Raw genomic sequence first — 20,297 nt, forward strand, 5'->3', positions numbered from 1 at the left:
AAAAAGACAGTAAGTACATTAAATGTTTATTCATAACGAATTTTTCTTTTCTTGGTTAGATGATAACAAGGATAATGGGGAAGTCACAGTGCTTTCTCGTGCAGCCCAGAAAGGGTTTAATAAGGTTGTAGTGAAGCATCTAAAAAAATCAAAGACTATCTTATCAGTAAGTAAACTAATTTTTCTACTTCATGCTGTAGTGACCAGAATGTAAGAGTTGGTGGTAATCACAGATTGAAAAAATAACTAAAATATAAATTTTAAAGCTTTACTTATACACAAAATAGATTAATTCAGTACAGTAATTATTCCAGTGAAGTTATAGTATTAAGATTATACTGTACAATAACTGCTATTTTGGTTATTTTTTTCAATGCATTTGCTCCCCTTAATTCCATAATATAATGGATTGTGATTGAGAATGTAATGTGACTTTCTGCTTTAAATTAGCTAGTTTTCATCTTTATATATTTGAAGTTATGGTCCCAAAGCTCACTCATATATAAAGATTCCTTGGCTAACCATCCTGATCGTTGTTGTTTTAAAAATGTTTTGCACATAAGAGAGTATCTTATAGATAAGTAATTGAAAATGTTATAGAAAGAATTGATGTAAAAGATGTTATCCATTTTAGATTTTAAATCCTGCAAAAGCCAGAGCCTATAATGCTAAAGAACATAAAGCCTAGTACTAGAAGAAGGCAGCCATTGACTAAGACAAATTTGCAGACTTTTTATATGACTAATACCCATCCTGTAAACTTTGTTTTTCATTTTCGTTCATTTTATAAACATTTATAATGTCCCTATAATGTGCCAGACACTGCGCTAAGAACAGGGATACAATGGGAAAAAAAATCTCTGCCCTCAAGGAGTTTGCATTCTACAGAATGAAATACTTTGGCCTTGTTTTGAATTTGGCAGCTATTAATATATTTCTGTGGAGATATACCACCTCTTATGCCTGAAAATTGAACATGAAGCTTTCATATTGAAGGATGCATTGGTCCCAGGCATCTAGAAGCTAATTTTTGCAATGCATCTTAGTGTTGTGTCTTCTATGCTAAAATACTACATAGAAATTATATGTGGCTAGTAAAAGGAGCTAAAAGTGTTATCGCTGTTCGAAAAATTATTTTCTTTCTCTTTTAAAAGCCAAGTCCCTAATTGATTTTTAAATGGTCATAAAATTACCTTTACTAATCTTTGTGCAAACATGAAAGGATGAAGAGATGTCTTTAGAAGCCGTGAGAGGTCGAGTGATTCGGGTGCTTGGATCTCTGGGAGGACAAATAAATAGGAATCTTGTTACAGGTAAACCTGTGAAGTTGCTTCCAGGTATATTTAATTTCAAAGAATTCTTCTAAATTTTATTTGTGCTACATACATTTAACATACTCTTAAACAAAATTATGGCTATTAGATAGTTTGTTAAATGCTATGATTGCTTGCATGAAAGGTATTATGTAACAAATTATATCAGAGTGATTTTTAGGCTGGTTCTGTCATATGTTCTTCCCAGTTTTTGTTTCTGTTTGTTTTTTTACACAAAAGCAAATGAAACCAGTTCACTCTGGTTTCTTTACTGATTGTGGTAATTTAAGAACTTCAATCTGCTTTTTAAAACCTCTTCTTGACATTTGGGGAAATTATTGTTTGTCATTTTTGGTAGGAAATACTATTTTCATATAATAAGCATCTCTTTTTAAAATTTGAACTTCAAGGGGCAGCTAGGTGGCGCAACGGATAGAGCACCAAGCGCTGAAGTCAGGAGGACCTGAGTTCAAATCCGGCCTTGGACCAAACACTTGACGCGTACTAGCTGTGTGACCTTGGGCAAGTCACTTAACCCCAGTTGCCTCACTAAAAAAAAAATAAAATAAAATAAAATTTGAACTTCATAGTTATATATGATATTTAATAAATATTTTGAAAGTTTAAAAAAAGTTCTTTTCCCAAACTATTCCAGCTCTTATTCTGAAAGTATAGTAAGCTGCTGGCAATATTGAATTTTAACAAATCTTGTAGAGATAAATTCACCACCAAAAAGTGCTTAGTTGAAATAATAATATCAAAAAGTTTTCAGATCCCAGTGTAAAGTTAAATTTTAGACCATTTTATCCTACAAAATAATTTTATACTGCCCTTTTTGTACTCATTCAAGTTCCTTCTGATGTGCTCCTTTTTAATTTCCTAAGTGTGTAATATTTTTTCAGTGCTAGAAAGATTATGAATATAAAATATTTTTCTTAAATTTTTTAATAGCTGCTTCCTCAGATGAAATTATGAAGAAGTGTTTGGCATGGGATTCAGAGAAGAAACTGAGCTTTGCAGTACCATTTGCAGAAATGAAGCCTGTAATATATTTGGATGTATTTTTGCCTCGGGTCACAGAACTGGCTCTTTCATCTAGCGACAGACAAACTAAAGTATTTTCATTTTTTTGTTTCAATGATATTTTAAGTGAGATTTTAATGACTTTCATTTTAAAAAGACTTTTTCTTAAGAGTCACAAGGAAGATTTAGGAAGGGGAATCTGTTTCAGCCACTCCATTATAATAATTGTTTTATTTTTATCTCTGCATCTATCTGAAAACATATTAATCCACGTCTCCAAAGTGATAATAAAAATCAAATTGTAATGATAGTTGAAAGGGAAAACTTGCAAGAAAAGTGATTGGCAAATAATTTAAGAGAAATTTTGTTTTCTGGTTGTATTTATGTGGGGGGGGGGGGGTCTTCCCACCAGATTGGCTCTCTTATCTCTTGCAATTTATGGGAGGACATGGATAAAATTTACAGAAGTTGGGCGGTTGTAGGTGAGTTTTAACTTCTGTAATTGAAGGGAATTTTCATGTCATTGAGATCATAGATCCTTTGATATATGACTATTAAAAACCCTTTATGGTAGAAATATAGTATGCAGGAACATATGCAAATTATTAATATACAGACAGTTTTTTGTACAAGACACTTGAAAAGGCAGATAACCTCAAATTTAAAACATTATTTATTATTCTGGCTATGTTATATGTCTCTTATGATTCAGTTTCCTTAGTAACCAAAAATGAACAGATATATACTCTAGATGAATGTTGTTTCTTATGAACAAAGAATATGTTAACATTTATTAACCATAAGCGTAATTTATATGGTTCTTTCATATGCTAAAAATAAAATTAATGTCTTTGTCCTTTTTAAAGCTTTTAAATTTAGATATTTTGCTCTTTGGGCAGAAAAATATCTATGAAGTGAACAAAGGGAGAAATTCTATATTTTCACAAAGTATTTCCTCAAATTAATTTGTATTTGAGTCAGATAGTACTTATCTGTTGCATTTTTAAATTTTGGTTTTATTTTACTTTCTTCGGGTTTTATTTTAAACCCTATTTTTACAAAATGCTGAACATTTTTCTATTGATCTGATACTAATATACACGATTTTGATAACTGTTTTGCTTATATTAGATTGCAGCCTGTGAACTGTTACATAGCATGGTTATGTTTATGTTGGGAAAAGCATCTCAAATACCTGAAGGAAATCTGGGTTCCCCACCCTTGTATCAGCTATATAAGAAAACATTTCCAGTGCTACTTCGACTTGCCTGTGATGTAGATCAGGTAAGTAGATTAATTATTTTTAACTTTGGATTGTAGTATGAAACTAAGTACCTTGACATATGAACAGAGTGATATTTTAATGTCTAATTTATTTATGTAAACTAAAATAATGAAAAGTTCTGTTTTTTTAAAATGCATTTTTGAATGTTAAAATACAATGGATTTTTGAAATGAGACTAAGATAAACTTTCAGAATGTAAGACTTTTAAAGGAGTAGTGGTGATCACCTTTGGAAGGAAAAAATATATAGTTGAAAATAGACTTTCTTTTCTTTTTTTTCTTTTACTTCATTTTTAAAATTTATTTTTAATTTTCAACATTCATTTCCACAAGATTTTGAGTTCCAGATTTTCTCCCCATCTCATCCCTCCCCCCAACCCAAAATGGCATGCATTCTGTATACCCCTTCCCCTAATCTGTCCTCCCTTCTATCTTACCCCCCAGCCCCTTCTCGTATCCCCTTCCCCTTTTATTTTCCTGTAGGACAAGACAGATTTCTATACCCCATTTCCTGTATTTCTTATTTCCCAGTTGCATGTGAAAACAATTTTTTTTAACATTTGTTGTTTTTTCTTTTTACAAGTATAGAAGCAATATTTGAGATTTTTTTGTCAGATTATGTTAGAATGTAGTGGAGATACTTTCTTTTTGTGACCAATCCTCACCTTAAAGTAAGAGCATAGGCAACTTCAGTCTGAGCCACGGTGAATTTTATTATGCAAATTTCTGCTTCTCTGGATTTTAAGGGAAGGAGAAAAGAATAAGTAGATAGGGAAACTTATATTCAGTGTAGCACTGAACCAGAAAAAGAAAAGTGACAGGTAATCTTTAGATAAATTTATTTCTCTGTTAAAAATTGCTTCAGGAGCTACCACTTAAATTTTCCATAGTTTGAATGTAAAGATTCAGGGAATTATAGTATATCACTGCCTGAAATTCTCAAAGGGAAGATAGCTCAAGAAGGAGGCTTTCAGAAACATTTTTAAGCAGTCCTTGATGAGAATGTAAAAAAGATTCATGTAGTTAACTATAGGAGCTTAATCTCTAGAGTTCAGATTTTGAAAGGACACACATAAAAGTTTGAAGGAGAGTAATAAACAGGGAAGTATATAAAAGATTTGTACAAACCTGTAAACAATGTCAGGAAGGCTAAATTTAAGATTGAACTGAGGCTCGTGAAAAAATGCAAAGGACAGCACAATGTTTTCAGCATTAAAAAGAACAAGAAAGAAATATTTCTCAGAGAAAATCATACAATATTTTTGGTTGATAGAAAAAAAACTCAATTTCTCATTTGTTTCCATCTTTTCAATATATGACTGAAAGAATAAGCATATCCCACAGAAAGTCGAAGCTCATATTTTGAGGGGATAGTAAGAGATCACTTAGTTGCTCTAAATGACTTCAAAACTCTCGCCTGAACAAATGCTATCCCAGCTTACTGCACAACTCATGAGATATGATTATTAAACTGGTCTATGATCTTTAAGGAATTGCAAAAAAATATTTGAGACTGTGCTGGAAAACTATAAATGTATAAATAATGTCCCAATTTTCACAAAGGAGAAACAGTGGATTCTTGGAACTGTAACTTGATTTGATATTGATCCCCACCAAAATTCTAAAACACTTTATTAAATTTGATTATTTTGTGAGTACTTACAAATGGAAGTAGTGATCCATTTACTAAGAACAAAGCATCCCTGACTAACCTTATCTTTTTGATACTTTTGCTGGACTGGTAGATCAGAGAAATTTTGTAAATATAACTGAATTTTGTCAGAGCATTTGACAAAGTCTCTAATGATTTTATAATGGAACGGGATGGGAGAAATACAGGCTGGGCAATAGTATGTAATTATGTAGAGTGTCATGTGGTCATACCCAGTGAATGCTGTTTGCCATGAACTGAGTTGATGCTTGGATCTCTTTCATCCTGGAGCAAAGTATTTTAATTGATTGAAAATTTGTCTCCAGCTAATCCACATAGCTTGCTGTCCTTGATCACATATTGTTCAGTTTTTAAAAACTCAGTGACTTAGGTAAAATTGTAGATATCTCACTTACCAAATTTGCAGCAGGGAGGGATAATTAATTTCTTGAATGTTAGAATCAATATCCAAAAAGATATTGACAGGCAAAAACAAGGTACTGAATCTTCATGAAGTATGGCTAAATAGCAGTAAAAATCAGATCATGTGTTCAGGGTCGAAAAATTAATAGAATAAGTACGTAGTGTGTATGGTATGCCCATGTTGTAATTATTGTGAAAAGAGAGAGCTTTTTGCTGCATTACAACCTTAGTGATGTAGCTGCCAAAAAAAGTAGTAGTAGTTAAGCTGCATTAGTAAAAAGTCTAGTATCCAGATCACACCTAGAGTTTCTGTTCATTCTGCATTAACGTTTTGTGAGGGACAGTGACAAGCTGGAATTTGTCCAGCATAGTACAATGAGGATGATAAGGGGCAGAAAATCCTGCCATATGAGGAGTTATTGTAGGAATTAGGCTAAAGATTTAGGAACATAGGGGAAGCTAGGTGGCGTAGTGGATAGAGCACTGGCCCTGGATTCAGGAGGACTCGAGTTCAAATTCGTCCTCAGACACATAACACTTACTAACTGTGTGACCCTGGGCAAGTCACTTAACCCCATTGCCTAGCCAAAAAAAAAAACAAAAAGATTTAGGAGCATGAAAACTGTCTTCAAGTAGCATGTTTATGTGGAACTGGTTTTATTCTCTTAGATTTTCTAGAGCAGAACTAGAGCTGCTGGGTAGAATTATAGAGTGGTGGAAATTATTCTTTCTACTCTAGCTCTGTTTAAATGACAACATTCTGAAAATGAGAACTGTGTAAAAATGGAGTAACTTGCCTTTTATGGTAGTGAGCTCCCTGTCACTCTAAGTCTTTAAATAGAGGCTGTATAACTTGTCAAGAATGGTTTTGACAAGATTTTGTGCTTCAGTTAAGGGTTGGATGAAGTGACTTCTAAAATGTTGTAATTGTATGATTTCTGTACTGCATATTGCTGTGATGATATAGTAATAGTCTGACCTATTTGGAAATGGCAAGTAAGCTATTTCCAAGGCAAAATTATTTGAAAAGAAAGAGATACAGGTATATCTAATGAATGTTTATTATATTATGACCTAGGTGACACGGCAACTGTATGAACCACTTGTCATGCAAATGATTCACTGGTTCACTAACAACAAGAAGTTTGAAAGTCAGGATACAGTGACATTACTAGAAACCATTCTGGTAGGTGGTGATTGATTTCTCTGCTTTTTCTGTTGGCCAATGACATAGAATGTATATTAGACTTTTAGCAAATAGATTGTTGAAGAAAACAAAATAATTTCTTTTTTTTTTTAACTAATTTCTAATTAGGTCATATAGGTTTTAAAATATTTTATTTTGTTTAAGGTGTTAAAATATATTTTAATGAGTCAGAATGCCTTGTTGGTAAAATTTAAAAGTTTTCCTGTGAGGCAAGAAAATATTCACAAATAGGGTAAGGCTTAACCTAGGTCAAGTCAAAAGATAACTTAAAACTGTTGACTTTTCTCAGAAAAATAAAAAGCCTCAACATGTCTAAAATGGAACTCATCTCTCCCTTAAGCCCACTCTTTTACCTAATTTCTCTACTTCTGTTCAGGACACTTCTGTTCTTCCAGTAACCAAGGTTTGCAGCTTGGGACTTGTCCTCGACTCTTCATCACCCAAAATACCCTCTTACTTCAGTTGCCCAATCTTATTGATTCTAAGGCTACAGCATCTCTCATCTGTCCCTTTCTCTCCACTCACACTGCCACCATCTTAGTTCAGGCCCTTATCACCTTTTGATTGGACTATTTTAACAGCCTCCTGATTGGTCTGTATGAAAGAATGAATGATAAAACATTTATTATTAAATGTTTACTGTGTGCCAGGCATTGTGCTAAAGTTAGAAATATAAGCATGTAAGAGAGTCCCTGCTACGAAGGAGTTTGGCGGGGGGTAAAAGGGAGCTAGAAAGAAAAGAGGAGAGGAGGATGCCTGCATTGTACGGAAGTGGTCTGGTTCTGGGCATGACAAAGTGAACATTTACCTACCAGAATCTCAAGGGCAGAGTCCAAGGTTTTGGTTGGAGGGTGTGGTTTGGGAATGGCCAAGAAGTGATGTGGAGTTCTGTACAAGAAATTTTCCCCTAAGTTTCTCCCTCTCCAATCCATCGTTCACATACGTGTCACAGCTGCCAAAAGCCTGTGATATTATGATGCAAAGAATTGTTATCACTGATAATGGGAGAGACCAGTTTCGGTGGAATGAGCCTGGAAGTCAGAGTTTGAGGTATTCAGAAGTGAATGAGACCTTGGAGGCCACGAGAGTAAATGATTTAGAATGCTTGCCTTTCTTCCAAGCTCCCTGCAAGCACCACTTCCCAGAGGACGCCCTTCCTGATCACAGCTGCTGTTGGCTCCCTCCCCGAAATTGCCTTTTTTTACTTTGAATAAATTTTGTATGTACATACACACATGCACACACATTTGTTGTTCCCTTGAGAGAATATAAATTCCTTGAGGGCAATAATTGCTTCATTTTTGTCTTTGTGTCCCCAGCAACTAGCACTGTAGCTGGTAGATGCTTAATAAATGCTTGTTGATTAATCATTTGGTCAACATATACAGTTTTTTAAAAAAAATCCATTGTAATCAGATCATTTAATTCTTAGGTTGGATTAAGTCCTTGACTCTTTCATTTTCTTGGTGCTGCTTGCAGACAGTGCTAGACAATTTCAAAGGAATTTGTTTACCTTTAAGTTTGTGTGTGTGTGTGTGTGTGTATTGTGTGGAGAAAGAGAGAGGGAGGGATGGAAAGAGAGGAAAAGAGGGAGAAAAGAATGGAGAGAGAGAGGACAAGGGAAAAGAAGGAGTAGAGGAGAAGTATTAGAGATAAGGATGGGACCTGTGATTTCATTGGACTAGGGAATTCTTGGATGAAAAACCTTCTGTCAGTTCAGGTCTCCACCCTACCTGCTCCTTAAGATCACATAGTCCATAGGTATCAGAGTGGAAATTGAAAGATGGTTCTGAAATTGGAGCTCTGTGTGTGTTCACATCCTTTTGCTGTTGCTCTGGCTCTTACTCTCTTTCATGCTGTTTTTCAGAAGAGTAGTTCTTAAAGCAGAAAAGTTGCTAGCCTTGAGTTCAGAACACCTGGGTTCTGTTGTTCATTACCTGTGTAAATTTGGTCAGTGAATTTAACCTTTATGAGCCTCAGTTTCATCATCTGTAAAATTAACCAGATGATCTAAACTTCCTTCTAGCTCCAAATCTTGTGACTTAAGATCCTAGGTCTTAAAAAATTATAAAAGGTGGTTTACTTTGATGGAGCTAATTGATGTAGGTACTCCTTCCCACAGTGCAGATTGCAACCCATACACATTTTCTACTGTCAGGAATCAGAGTCAGTGAACATTTATTCAGCACAAACTGTGTGCCAGGCTCTGCTCAGCACCATTGCTGCAAAAAAAAGATGGGAAAACCCCTGCTCTCAAGATCATAATGTACTGGATGTGACTCTTCTCCATGTCCTTCTGTAAGTTCTCTGTGCAGGGTCCACTTAATCTCACCAGGATAGGAGGAGTGGAGGAGGGAGAATATCCTTTAGAGCAATTGATATTGAATGAATACCATGAAGCCCACTGGCTGTGTATCAAATATCCTTTACTCTTCGTGTATGTCTAGTCCAATAAAGATAAACATTCTCGTCATATACCTGTTTGTCAATAATTAAGTTAGCCATACATTTATCAAAACTTTTTATATTCAGAATATTGTGTGAGGCATTAGAAAAAATAATTTAGATAAAACAAAGTTCTTTTACTGACAGAACACTACATGTGGCCCTCAAGTGTGACCCTTTGACAGAACTTCACGGAACAAATCCCCTTAATAAAAGGATTGGACTCAGTCAAAAGACTGCACCCAAGGACCTAGAAGGCCACAGGTTCACCACCCCTGACTTAAAGTATAGCAGGGATATGTTGCATTTATAGAAAAATAACAAATAGCAAAACAATATGAGGAGCCCTTATTGTGCTAAGGGTAGGTATGGGTTCTGAACAGATGGATCACAGAGTCAACAGTGCTGCCTTTGCTATTTCTCTAAAATTTTCTATAGAGATTGCCAAGATGGAGTTTATTTTTATTTCTGATTTTTTTGCTCTTTTATTTCATTTGATATATTTATTATTGCTTTTGAATTGGTGGTAGAGAGAGCTGCATTCATTTGGAGCTCCTAACTTTGCCATCTCACCAGAAGGCCTCCCATGACCTTCTTAACCCTGTTAGCATTATTTCTTGACATTTACTTGTTAGAACATGAATTGTTTAGCTTCCATAATCCTCTGCCATTTTCTTGATTTCTGAGAAATTAATTTAAGCTGTGGGCATCGCATGATCAAAGAGGCAAGTCTACTTTTAATGCCATGATTTATTTTATTTCTTGTGTATTAAGCTGATTAGTTCTTTTAGATATTTCCCCTTTTTATATGTATACTCCAGACCACATGTGGCCTCGAGGCTGCAGGTTCCCCATCCCTGCTGCAGATTATTCATTTTTGTGTCCAAATAAAGGTACTCTATTTTTGCACAGTTATTCTAGTTATTTTACTTTGTGTATCAGCTTTCTAATACTTCTAAACCTTGTCCTTTTCTCCATTCTTTTCCTTCCACAGCTATTTTACATACAGGATAGATACATCTTTATCTATTCTCTTACAGATTTATTTTTATCTCTTTGCTATGTAGACCTATTAGTTGTTCCACTGAACCAAAGAGCATGCTCAGTTCATAGCTTTTGGGGCACAGTTCCAATTCTTTTTCAGAATGATTGAATTAGTTCACCTCTCTACCAGCAGTGTTGATTTGCCTGCAGCCTCTCTAGCATTTGTCATTTTCCTTTTTTGTCCACTTTGCAAATCTGATGGGTATGAGGCAGAACTTCAGAGTTATATTAATTTATATTTCTCTAATTATTAATGATTTGTAGTATTTTTTTTCGTATGGCTATTGATAGCCTGGATTTCTTCCAATGAAAACTGCCTGTATATATCCTTTGACAATTTATCACTTGGGGAATGGCTCTAATGTTGAATGAGTTCTATATATATCTTAGAAATGAAACCTTTATCAGAAAGATTTGCTTCAAAGATTTTTTCATATTTGTGTACCTCTTAATTTTAGCTGCATTTTTTTTGTTTATAACAAAAAATTTATGAATAATTATTTAACTTCATTTTTTTCCTGGCAAGCAGAGAGAGTTTTTATAATAGTCATATATGTGAAGCAGCATAGTGTAATGGATAGAGCATTTAATTTGGAGTCAAGAAGACCTCAATTTGACTCCTGACTTGGATACTTAATAGCTCTGTGACTCTAAGCAAGAGTCAGGCTTCTCTGGACCTCAGTTTCCTCATCTGTAAAGTAAGGGGTTTGAATTTAGGGGTTTCTAAAGTTACTTCTAATACTAAAACAGTAATCCTATGAAATAGAAATAAAAGTTTAATGATGCAGTGATTTGCCTCTTGTTTTAGGATGGCATAGTGGATCCTGTTGACAGTACCTTGAGAGATTTTTGTGGCCAGTGTGTTAGAGAGTTCTTAAAATGGTCCATTAAACAAACAACACCTGAGCAGCAAGAGAAAAGTCCTGTGAACACTAAATCACTCTTTAAGCGTCTATACAGCTTTGCACTTCACCCCAATGCTTTCAAGAGACTAGGAGCTGCACTTGCTTTTAACAATATCTATAGAGAATTTAGGTAAGTCAACAAAAATTGAACATTATCTTTTCTGTATTTAAATAATTGCTCAGTGTGATTTGGGATTAGTAAATTAATTTTGATCAGGGAATATATGTTTGACTGTTTGACTATATTATACGTTATTGACTATGTGTTATATGTTATACTTAATTATGTATTATATGTGACTGTTATACACATCCATACTTTTAAAAAATAAATACTGATATTTCTTGTCTTTACATCTACATTTCCTAATGTATCTCCCTCCCTTAGAGAACCCAGCAAATTTAATAAAGAATAAAAAAGAGAAAAAATGGTTCAGAAAAAGTAACCAACACATTTAAAAATTCTGACATTCATTTTAGTGTTTTATATTCATAATCCTTTCCCTTTTTGAAGAAGGATTCAAAGTGTCTTCTCAGCTGGGCTTCTCTTTGTCTTTCTTGATGGGGTTGAACTTGGTCATTTATTTATACACACACATAAATTCTCTCTCTAGTATATGTTTTTTGAAAACGTGTGTGTGTATATTTGTCTGTCTATCTCTATCTATCTATCTATCTATCTATCTATCCATCTATCTATATATATATATTTAATCAACAGAAATCTACAAACCCAAACAAAAACAAAAACCTTGTTACTAATATATAGTCAAAACAAATTTCCACATTGATCATGTCCATTCTGTACATTGAGTCCACCTCTCAGGTACTGCTGCTAGCTGATGCTACAGTAGTTAGAACATTTTTCCTGGTATCAGGAAAACATGAGTTCAGATCTGTTCTCAGACATTGAATGGCTGTGTGGTCCTGGGCAAGTCATTTTACTTCTGTCTGCTTTGTTTTCCTCAACTGTAAAATGGGGGTAACAGTAGCACTCACCTCTCAGGAACATTGTGAGGATCAAATCAGTGTAATATTTGTAATATTTTACAAATATTAGTATGGTGCCTGGCACATAGTAGGCACTATATTCTCTAAGAAAGCAGCAGCAGCACCAGACAGACTTTCCCTCCAGAATTGTGGCAGAGCCCAGACCTAACATCAAGTTTGAAGTCAGGAAGTAGGCTGGGAAAATGGGCAAACAAAAAGAATCCCGCTATAATGAGCTATTACAATGGCAGAGATGCTCAAGGCACAAAACCAAAAGAAGAGAATGGCTCCAAAACATCTATAAACAAAGCTTCAGAGAAAAATATAGCTTGGGCTAAATTCCTAGGAGAGATAAAGCTGAGTTATGAAAACATTTGTAAATTTTTTTTTTTTAAGTAGAATGAGAACTCTTGAGGGAAAAAATGGGAAAAGAAATGAGAACTGTGGAAGAAAGGATTGGAAAAAGAAGTAACAGCTTGGCACAAGAAGTGCAGAATCTTGCCAAAGCAACAAACTCCTTGAAAATTAAAATGGACCAAATAGAAACCAATGACTCCATGAGAGAACAAAAAATATAGAACAAAGTCAAAAAGCTGAAAAATAGAAGAAAGTGTATGGTATCTCATAGCAAAAACAATGGACCTGGGAAACAGATTGAGGAGAAAAAAATTTAAAAATAACTAAACTGTCTGAATGTCATGACCAAAAAAGAACCTAGACATATTTCAAGAAATCTTTTTTTTTTTTTAATTTCAAGAAATCTTAAAAAAGACAAACAACTGTCCAGATCTCCTGGAAACAGAGGACAAAGTGAAAATAGAATCTCCCAGTCATCTCATGAAAGAATCCCCCAAATGAAAATTCCCTGTAAGGTTATAGCCAAAATCCAATATAGCCAAAATCCAGATCTTCTAGGTCAAAGAAAAAAGACTCGAAGCAGCCAGAAACAAAATTCTAATCCTGAGGAGCCAGTCAGGATCACACATGACTTATCAGCCACCACTAAAATGAAGTGCAGAAGCTGGAATGTAATATTCAAGAATGCATAGTCTGTGGGCTTACAGCCAACAATAACTTAACCAGCAAAATGGAGTACAGGAGAAAAAAAATGAAACTTTAATGAAATACAGGACTTCTAAGTATTTCTATTGGAAAAAAGCAGTATAAAGAAACTTTGGAGTTCAAACACAAGAATGAAGAGAAACACATAAAGGTGAATGAAAGAACAACGATAGAAGACTAAATAAGGATAAGCTGCTTACATTCAATTATGGGAAAATGTTAGATGTATCCCTTCTGAAATCTGTCATCATTGAGTCTTATTAGAGTTCTGTTCTGGTGGCCTTAAGAGTAGAAAGAGAGAGGTAAAGGAATACGTTGAGGGGGGATGAGAAAGGAAGGTTAGGAAAATTATCTCACATAATTGTACAAGCAGACATCTATACAAACAAGGGGGTGATGGGGGAGCAACTGACACTGGAATCTTCCTCTAATCTGAACCTGGGCATACAGAAGAATACACACACATACACACACACACATGAATTAGGTACAGAAATACATTTCATCAGGGAAACAGAGAAAGGGCAGAAGGGAATTAAAGGGAGGGTAGATTTAGGGAGGAATTAGTCCTATGCAAAACAAAACCAAGGATGTACAAAAAGTTTATACCTGTTTCTGAAGTGGCAAAGAATGAGAATCTGAAGGGGTGCCTAGAATTAGGGAATAGATGAACAAGTTGTGGTATATAAATGTGATGGAATACTATTGTGCTGAACTTGTATCAGCGAAATAACTAACCAGGGTTCTAAGAGATTAATAATCAAATATATTACCTACTTCCTGATAGAGATGAAGGACTCAGTACAGAATGAAACAAAATTTTTTTGGACCTGGCCAAAGTGAAAATTTGATTTGATTAACTCTACTTGTTGGTAATGGGTTTTATTTTTCTTATGTTCTCAATTTGAAAGGAGGGCAATGAGAGGGTGAGAAGACAGTCTTGGCTTTTAAAACAAAGTATTTTTTAAAAATTTTCTTTTAAATTAAAAAAAGGGGAGGGAGGAAGAGATTTAAAGGAGATATTTGTAAATAAGAGATTACCTGAAGTAGAATTAATTGAGTTATCAAAATTGAGAGAACATGATGTCATTTGGCCAATCAACAAGTGCTTTCAGTTTATTAAGTCCCTTCTATGTGCCAGGCATATAGTATGCTTAGTACTGGGAATACAAGAAAATTTTTTTAAAAAGCCCTCTTGAGAAGGAAGAAAGAAAGTTGTGGGGAAAACATTGTACATTAGACAGGTACCATTTCCAGTTTTATGTAACAGGGACAGTACTGTGCCAAACACTGTAGGAGTTTGTAATTCAGAGAATGTTCTCTACTGTTAGTCTGCCTGTTCTTGGTGATAACCCTGTCGTAGACTAGGATTTAACAAAAAGGTAGGATAAATAAATCTCTCTTGACCTTTATAGCCAAGTTATAATGAAAATCAGCAAATAAAGTCAAGGAATTTTAAAAATCGTGTACTATTAGAGTCCTTAGCCAAAATACTAGCTTTTACTTATGTTTTGGAGTGGTAACTTACATTTTCAAACCTCATTAATTTTATTAAAAGAGGTTTATTTTTTCTTATTATGTAATCTATCTTATATGTTAAATTTTCTGCTTATTTTTATCTTAATTGTCTTTTGAGATTTCTACCTTGGTTTCTTTATTTCTTTGATGGACACTTTTGCTCTTGTCAGGAGAGATTACAATGAATCCACTCTTCATCCTATGTGACTCTTGTCTGTGTGCTTACTTAAGTTCCCCCATAGAGTACTCTCCAAACATGTGGGGTCCTTCTCAATCTCTACATTATTGTATGGGTACCAATGGAGACCATTCTCTGCATGAGACTGGCTCACTTTCTTTCCTTGTCGTATATCCCTTTAATAATATCTCTGATATCCTCTGCGGAGCTCTCAGCGCTTGGCATCCCGACCCGCAGATGTGGAAACTGAGACCCTGATAGATGAATTGATTGTCTTGAGGTCCTAGAGACACTGTCGTGGTGAATTTGGTTCAGGCTGTGCGTGACCACTGGGTTCGTATTCTGGTACCAATGGGATTTTTCATTGGCTATTATCTAGACAAGAAGAGTGATGAGAAACTATAACTGCTTTCTGGAATAAGAGCATGTTATTTAAAAGGGAACTGAAACCTAATGAAGAAGTTACCTGGAGATATGAAAGCTTTGCCTGAATTGAGAAATTTTCATGTTGAATAAAAAATTTTATGAAAGAAAAAAAAATAGTATCTCTAATAACACATACTGGCCATGCATATCACCATTACTCTTTGGGTCACCTTCAGCTTTAATTCCTCGAAGATTGGCATTCAGACATGTAGCATCATTGTAAGAAGATTGAAGGTCGTCTTGCAGAAGGCATAGGAAGACATTTTTACAGATGATATTCCATAACAGGCCAAATATTTATAGTGACATTATTGATTGAAAAGTGCAGAGAATGCAAGATCCTACTGTGCCTTTTATTTCTTGATGATGAAGAAGCATTTGATTCTGTAGAGCAGAGTGTTATCATAAAGGTTCTCCAACCAGGTGTCTCCTATTTATGTTAAAATTGTACAATTACATGAGATATCGTAATCATTTGATTACGATAATTTTCTTAGATGATCGTCTCATCACAAATATTTGAGGATGGCATAAATTAAGGAGATGTGCTGCTCGTCTGAAGTGTTCCTGTCATGGAGAAGATCCAACCAAGATTCCAGTTGGAAATTGAACTTGTCTTTTAGTGGCTTCTGTTGGTCGGTGTCATAGAGCCTTCTAAAAAAGATCCATTATAATTCAGAAGAGTTCAGAGTTTTGTGACACAGGAAAATCTCTGAATGTCAGTTGTCTAACCTCTGTTTGATGGATGATCTGTGGAGCTGACACATCAGCACATTTTTCTTGAAGAAAAATTGCAGAAGGGTAGCGACCTGGGCTAAGAGTTGAATAGGAGTGTGTCCCTTTGGAAAATTTTATAGTGCTTTTAATAACTCCAAAATTCTAATCTGAAACAAATGTCCTTCCTTGATTTTAAGGTAGATGTACACCCCATAATATTAAATGGCTGAAAAGTTAAGACATTTGTTAAGCCAAAAAAAAAGCATCTTTTACTTTTTGAACTTTCTTCCTTATGGGGTTGTTGGGAAGATTATATCAGATGCCTACATCAGTACACTTTGTAAGCTCTTAAGCTTATTTTGCCATTGTTTGATGTATCCTTTTGTAATTGGGGCTTAGTCTCATGGCCTGATTTTGAAATTTTTGCTGGTGGAGAAATACTTCAGCTGCAAAGGTATGCCTTTTTATCTTATTAACTTTTTTTAACATACATTTAAAATTATTTTACTTTTGGGCCTCTTCATGTTTCTTATTTACTATATTCCAATTTTTTTTATTTTACAGAGAAGAGGAAGCCCTTGTAGAACAGTTCGTCTTCGAAGCCTTAGTCATTTATATGGAAAGTTTGGCCTTAACTCATGCAGATGAGAAATCTTTAGGTAAGTTGTATTTAATTTTTTTCTAGTTTAATACTCTGTTGAGTATTTTCGGCATAACAAAAATCTTTCATAAGGTAGCCCTTTAAAAATGAGATATTGTCTTACGCTTGTGAGTGCAAACTTAGTTTTATTCCCTCTAACGATGGAGAGAGAATATAGCCCCTGTATGGTTTATGAGACAGTTAAATGAACTGTTTTGGCCAAAAGAAATCTTCAGCCAAAAGAAGTGGTTAAACCTCTGGTGAGAAGCCTCTGTTTAATCAGGAAGAGACTTTAGGAAGTTTTTTTTTTAATGGATGAAATAAAAAAACAAAACAAAACACTTAAACTTGCCAAAGCTTCAGTTATCTAAAAACCTCATCTGTGTGCAGTATCTTAATGGAGTAACATAAGGCACATATTTTATGTATTTACACCTTGTGTTCCACACAATACTTCATACATGCAAGGTACAAAGTAGATATCTGTATTCAAATCAGTGAACTTGGATCTCTCTACCAGAGAAGGGGAACAAGGAGCTGGCCAACATAAAAAATAAGAAAAAATATAGCAAATGGAAGAGAAACTCTTAATATTAATGAACTATAATATAAGTTAACCTCTCTGAGCCTTCACCTGCAAAATAAAGGGGTTGGTCTAGTGATACTAAAGTTTTTTGCAGTTGTGAAATATTATGGTTCTTCTTTACTAAGTTGAACATAAAGTTTTTTTTTTTCCTTGTGCCTTTATCTTTTATTATACCTAGATTGCTCTAATTGTCAAAAGGAGAATCTTATTCACCCACCTGGATACCTGAGCCCATTTCCAAGATGTTATTTTTATGTTTTACCTTCTGTGGCTTAACAGTATTTCATCAGTATCCTGTGATGGGTCTAAATTTTCTTAATCACTTAATTAGTCACATCAGTGACCTCTTACACATTTATATCTATTTGCCATAATCAATATTTCAATCTAATTTAAAATAATATAGTCTATACTGTACTGTAACTTTAAGTCTTGAAGAATAGGAAAGATAAAAATAAAATAAATCTAAATATTTTATATGCGCATTTTATGTAATCATAGTCCTTGACAGGCTTCAATGCCAAAAGCCTAATGTAGTGCTAACAACTAGCTAGTGTATTTGCTGTGGGAAAATGTCCAGTGGAGACTTTAGTTAAGGCCAGAATGCAGTAGAATCCTTTGTTAGCTTAATGAAAATTCCCATGTGTTCATAATGATTGTGACCTTGAGTAAGATTCTGTTTTTGCTCAGAAAAACCACAAAATGTACAATATTATTGAAATAAACTAAGGAGACCTAAATTTTAAAAAAAGGTTGATAAAACAGTATCATTTATAGTACATGTTAAAAAAAAAATTAACACTTGATAAAAGAGTGAACCTGTTAATTCCAGTTTAGAGTTTAGGTGATAAATGATTTATTTTCATAGATAAGTCAGTTTGTGAATATCAAGGAATTATAGTGGACTCCAGCTCAGTAGAAATCAGCCATTTGACATAGCAGCCAAAAAAGTAAAAAGATCTTAGGCCTGAGAGGTGATAATCTTATTGTATTCTGCCTTGGGCAGGCCACTGGAAGACTTATTTTTAGAAATACATTGGCAAGCTAAATAGCATGCATCCAGAGGAAGGCAACCAGGGTTGTGAAGGGCTTCTACTAAATGTCTTTTCTCTCTGTTTTCCTCCATCCTTGCTTATCTGCTTTAATTTAGTTTGGGAAGAATTGATGAGCTTATTAAATATTGTTATTATTTAAAATGCACATATAATTTTAAGTTAGTAGAGTCTGACCTAAGATTATTATGATGTCATCGCACAGGTTTTGTGATCACTGAGAATCCTGTGTCTCTCTCCATTCGACATATTAAGTTAAAATTTAGCTTCAGAGACAATTGCTACCCATATGACTCTGGCCAAGTTGCTTGACTGCTGTCTGCCTCAGTTTTCTCATCTATAAAATGGGGATTATACAAGCACCAAAGAATTGTTGGGAGGGTCACATGATTTTATCAGCAAAATGCCTTGCAAGCCTTAAAGAGTTATTTAAATGCTAGCTGTTATTATTATTGTTATTGTTTTTCATCTTAGTTCTGGAATATTGATATTCCACTTGATAAGTGGAGTGGTGTTGTCCACATAAAATAGCCGAAATGTCTTTCTATCGGCCTCAATTCTCACCAACAGTAGAATATACTCCTTTTTGACAGTTTGTGGTGTTTTGATTGAAAGATTGACATAGAGATTATACATTTATTGAAAACATTTTGAAGTCTGAGAAATATTAAAATCTATGGGAAAAATACTGTTAATAATGACACATGGGATGATTAATAGGGAGACAGTGGTGTGACAGAAAAGAGTTGGATTTGTAATCAGAAGACTTAGTTCCTCTCCTGCCTCTGGTATCTTCAGCCTCTATGATTTGGGGCCAATTCAGTTAACATATCTGCAACTCAGTTTCTTCATCTGTAAAATGAGGTAGATGAGTTCTGAGGTTCCTTCAAGACTAGAATTTCAGTTCCTATAATAAAATTCCTATTGAAATTGTTTTTATGCATGTAGTACAATTTTTTTTTTTGAGAACAGGTACAATTCAGCAGTGTTGTGATGCTATCGATCACCTGACGCGCATAATTGAAAAGAAGCACATCAACTTAAATAAGCCCAAAAAACGGCGCTTACCTCGGTTGGTACTATTCTGCTTTTCTGCTGTAGCCTTTTTTTTTTTTTTTTTTTTGGTTAAGCATAAAATTGTCTTTTTTCAGCTAACAAGTACTAGAAAGGATTACATGGTTTATGGTGTGAAGTACTTGGTTTCAGGTTTATTGGGCCTTTTTGAGAGAAGATTCTTTCTTTTTTTTGCCCGTCCCTATCCCCTTGTTTTACAGTACTAACAATTACAGAATTTGATAGGAGTGGAAGAAATGGCATAATAATTCAACTTAATTTAATTTAACAAACATTTAAGTGCTTACAAGGTGCTTATGTACTGATGATATAAAAACAAAAAAATAGCAGGGCCTGCCTTTCAGGGAGCTCGTATTCTAATGAAACTTGTACATAAATAAACACAAACCAAATCCAATAAAATACCAACCACTGGGGGGAGTCAGGAAAGGCTGTGTCAGAAGTAGATTTTAAGTGCTAGAAGTGAGAATGGGGCACCAGTTGCACACAGATGTGGAGAGAGAAATAAAATGAAGCCAAGTTTGAGAAAAGCTTGGTGGCCAGTTTGGCTAGAACACAGCATGTGTAAAGGGGAATAATAGAGGAAAATTGGGAAAAGAAACTAGGCTTTGGAAAGCTTTGAAGGCCAAGAGGCTTCTAATTAATCTTTGAGGCAGAAGGGAGTCAGTAAAGATTTCTGACTAGTGGTGGGGCATGGTGACAGGTCTATGCCTTAGATTATTTTGGTAGCTGTGTGAAAGATGAATTGGAGAGGAGAGA

At 34.6% G+C, this 20,297-nt stretch overlaps 1 protein-coding gene and 1 pseudogene across 4 annotated transcripts in view; both read left to right on the forward strand.

Annotated features, from left to right (window-relative positions):
* LOC114031680 (DNA-dependent protein kinase catalytic subunit-like) overlaps nucleotides 1-20,297 on the forward strand; it is a 167,918-nt gene that overhangs the window by 34,093 nt on the left and 113,528 nt on the right. For all 4 annotated transcript variants that reach the window (XM_027846827.1, XM_027846829.1, XM_027846830.1 and 1 more), the window contains 8 exons: nucleotides 60-166; nucleotides 1,223-1,313; nucleotides 2,265-2,428; nucleotides 3,468-3,620; nucleotides 6,773-6,880; nucleotides 11,199-11,425; nucleotides 16,751-16,845; nucleotides 19,437-19,536. In XM_027846827.1, the coding sequence (XP_027702628.1) occupies nucleotides 60-166; nucleotides 1,223-1,313; nucleotides 2,265-2,428; nucleotides 3,468-3,620; nucleotides 6,773-6,880; nucleotides 11,199-11,425; nucleotides 16,751-16,845; nucleotides 19,437-19,536 (1,045 nt within the window). The remainder of the gene's footprint in view (nucleotides 1-59; nucleotides 167-1,222; nucleotides 1,314-2,264; nucleotides 2,429-3,467; nucleotides 3,621-6,772; nucleotides 6,881-11,198; nucleotides 11,426-16,750; nucleotides 16,846-19,436; nucleotides 19,537-20,297) is intronic.
* Nucleotides 15,165-15,534, forward strand: LOC114031718 (annotated as a pseudogene).

The sequence above is a fragment of the Vombatus ursinus genome, unplaced genomic scaffold, assembly GCF_900497805.2.
Source record: "Vombatus ursinus unplaced genomic scaffold, bare-nosed wombat genome assembly UNPS02015255.1, whole genome shotgun sequence".
NCBI classification, from domain to species: Eukaryota; Metazoa; Chordata; class Mammalia; order Diprotodontia; family Vombatidae; genus Vombatus; species Vombatus ursinus.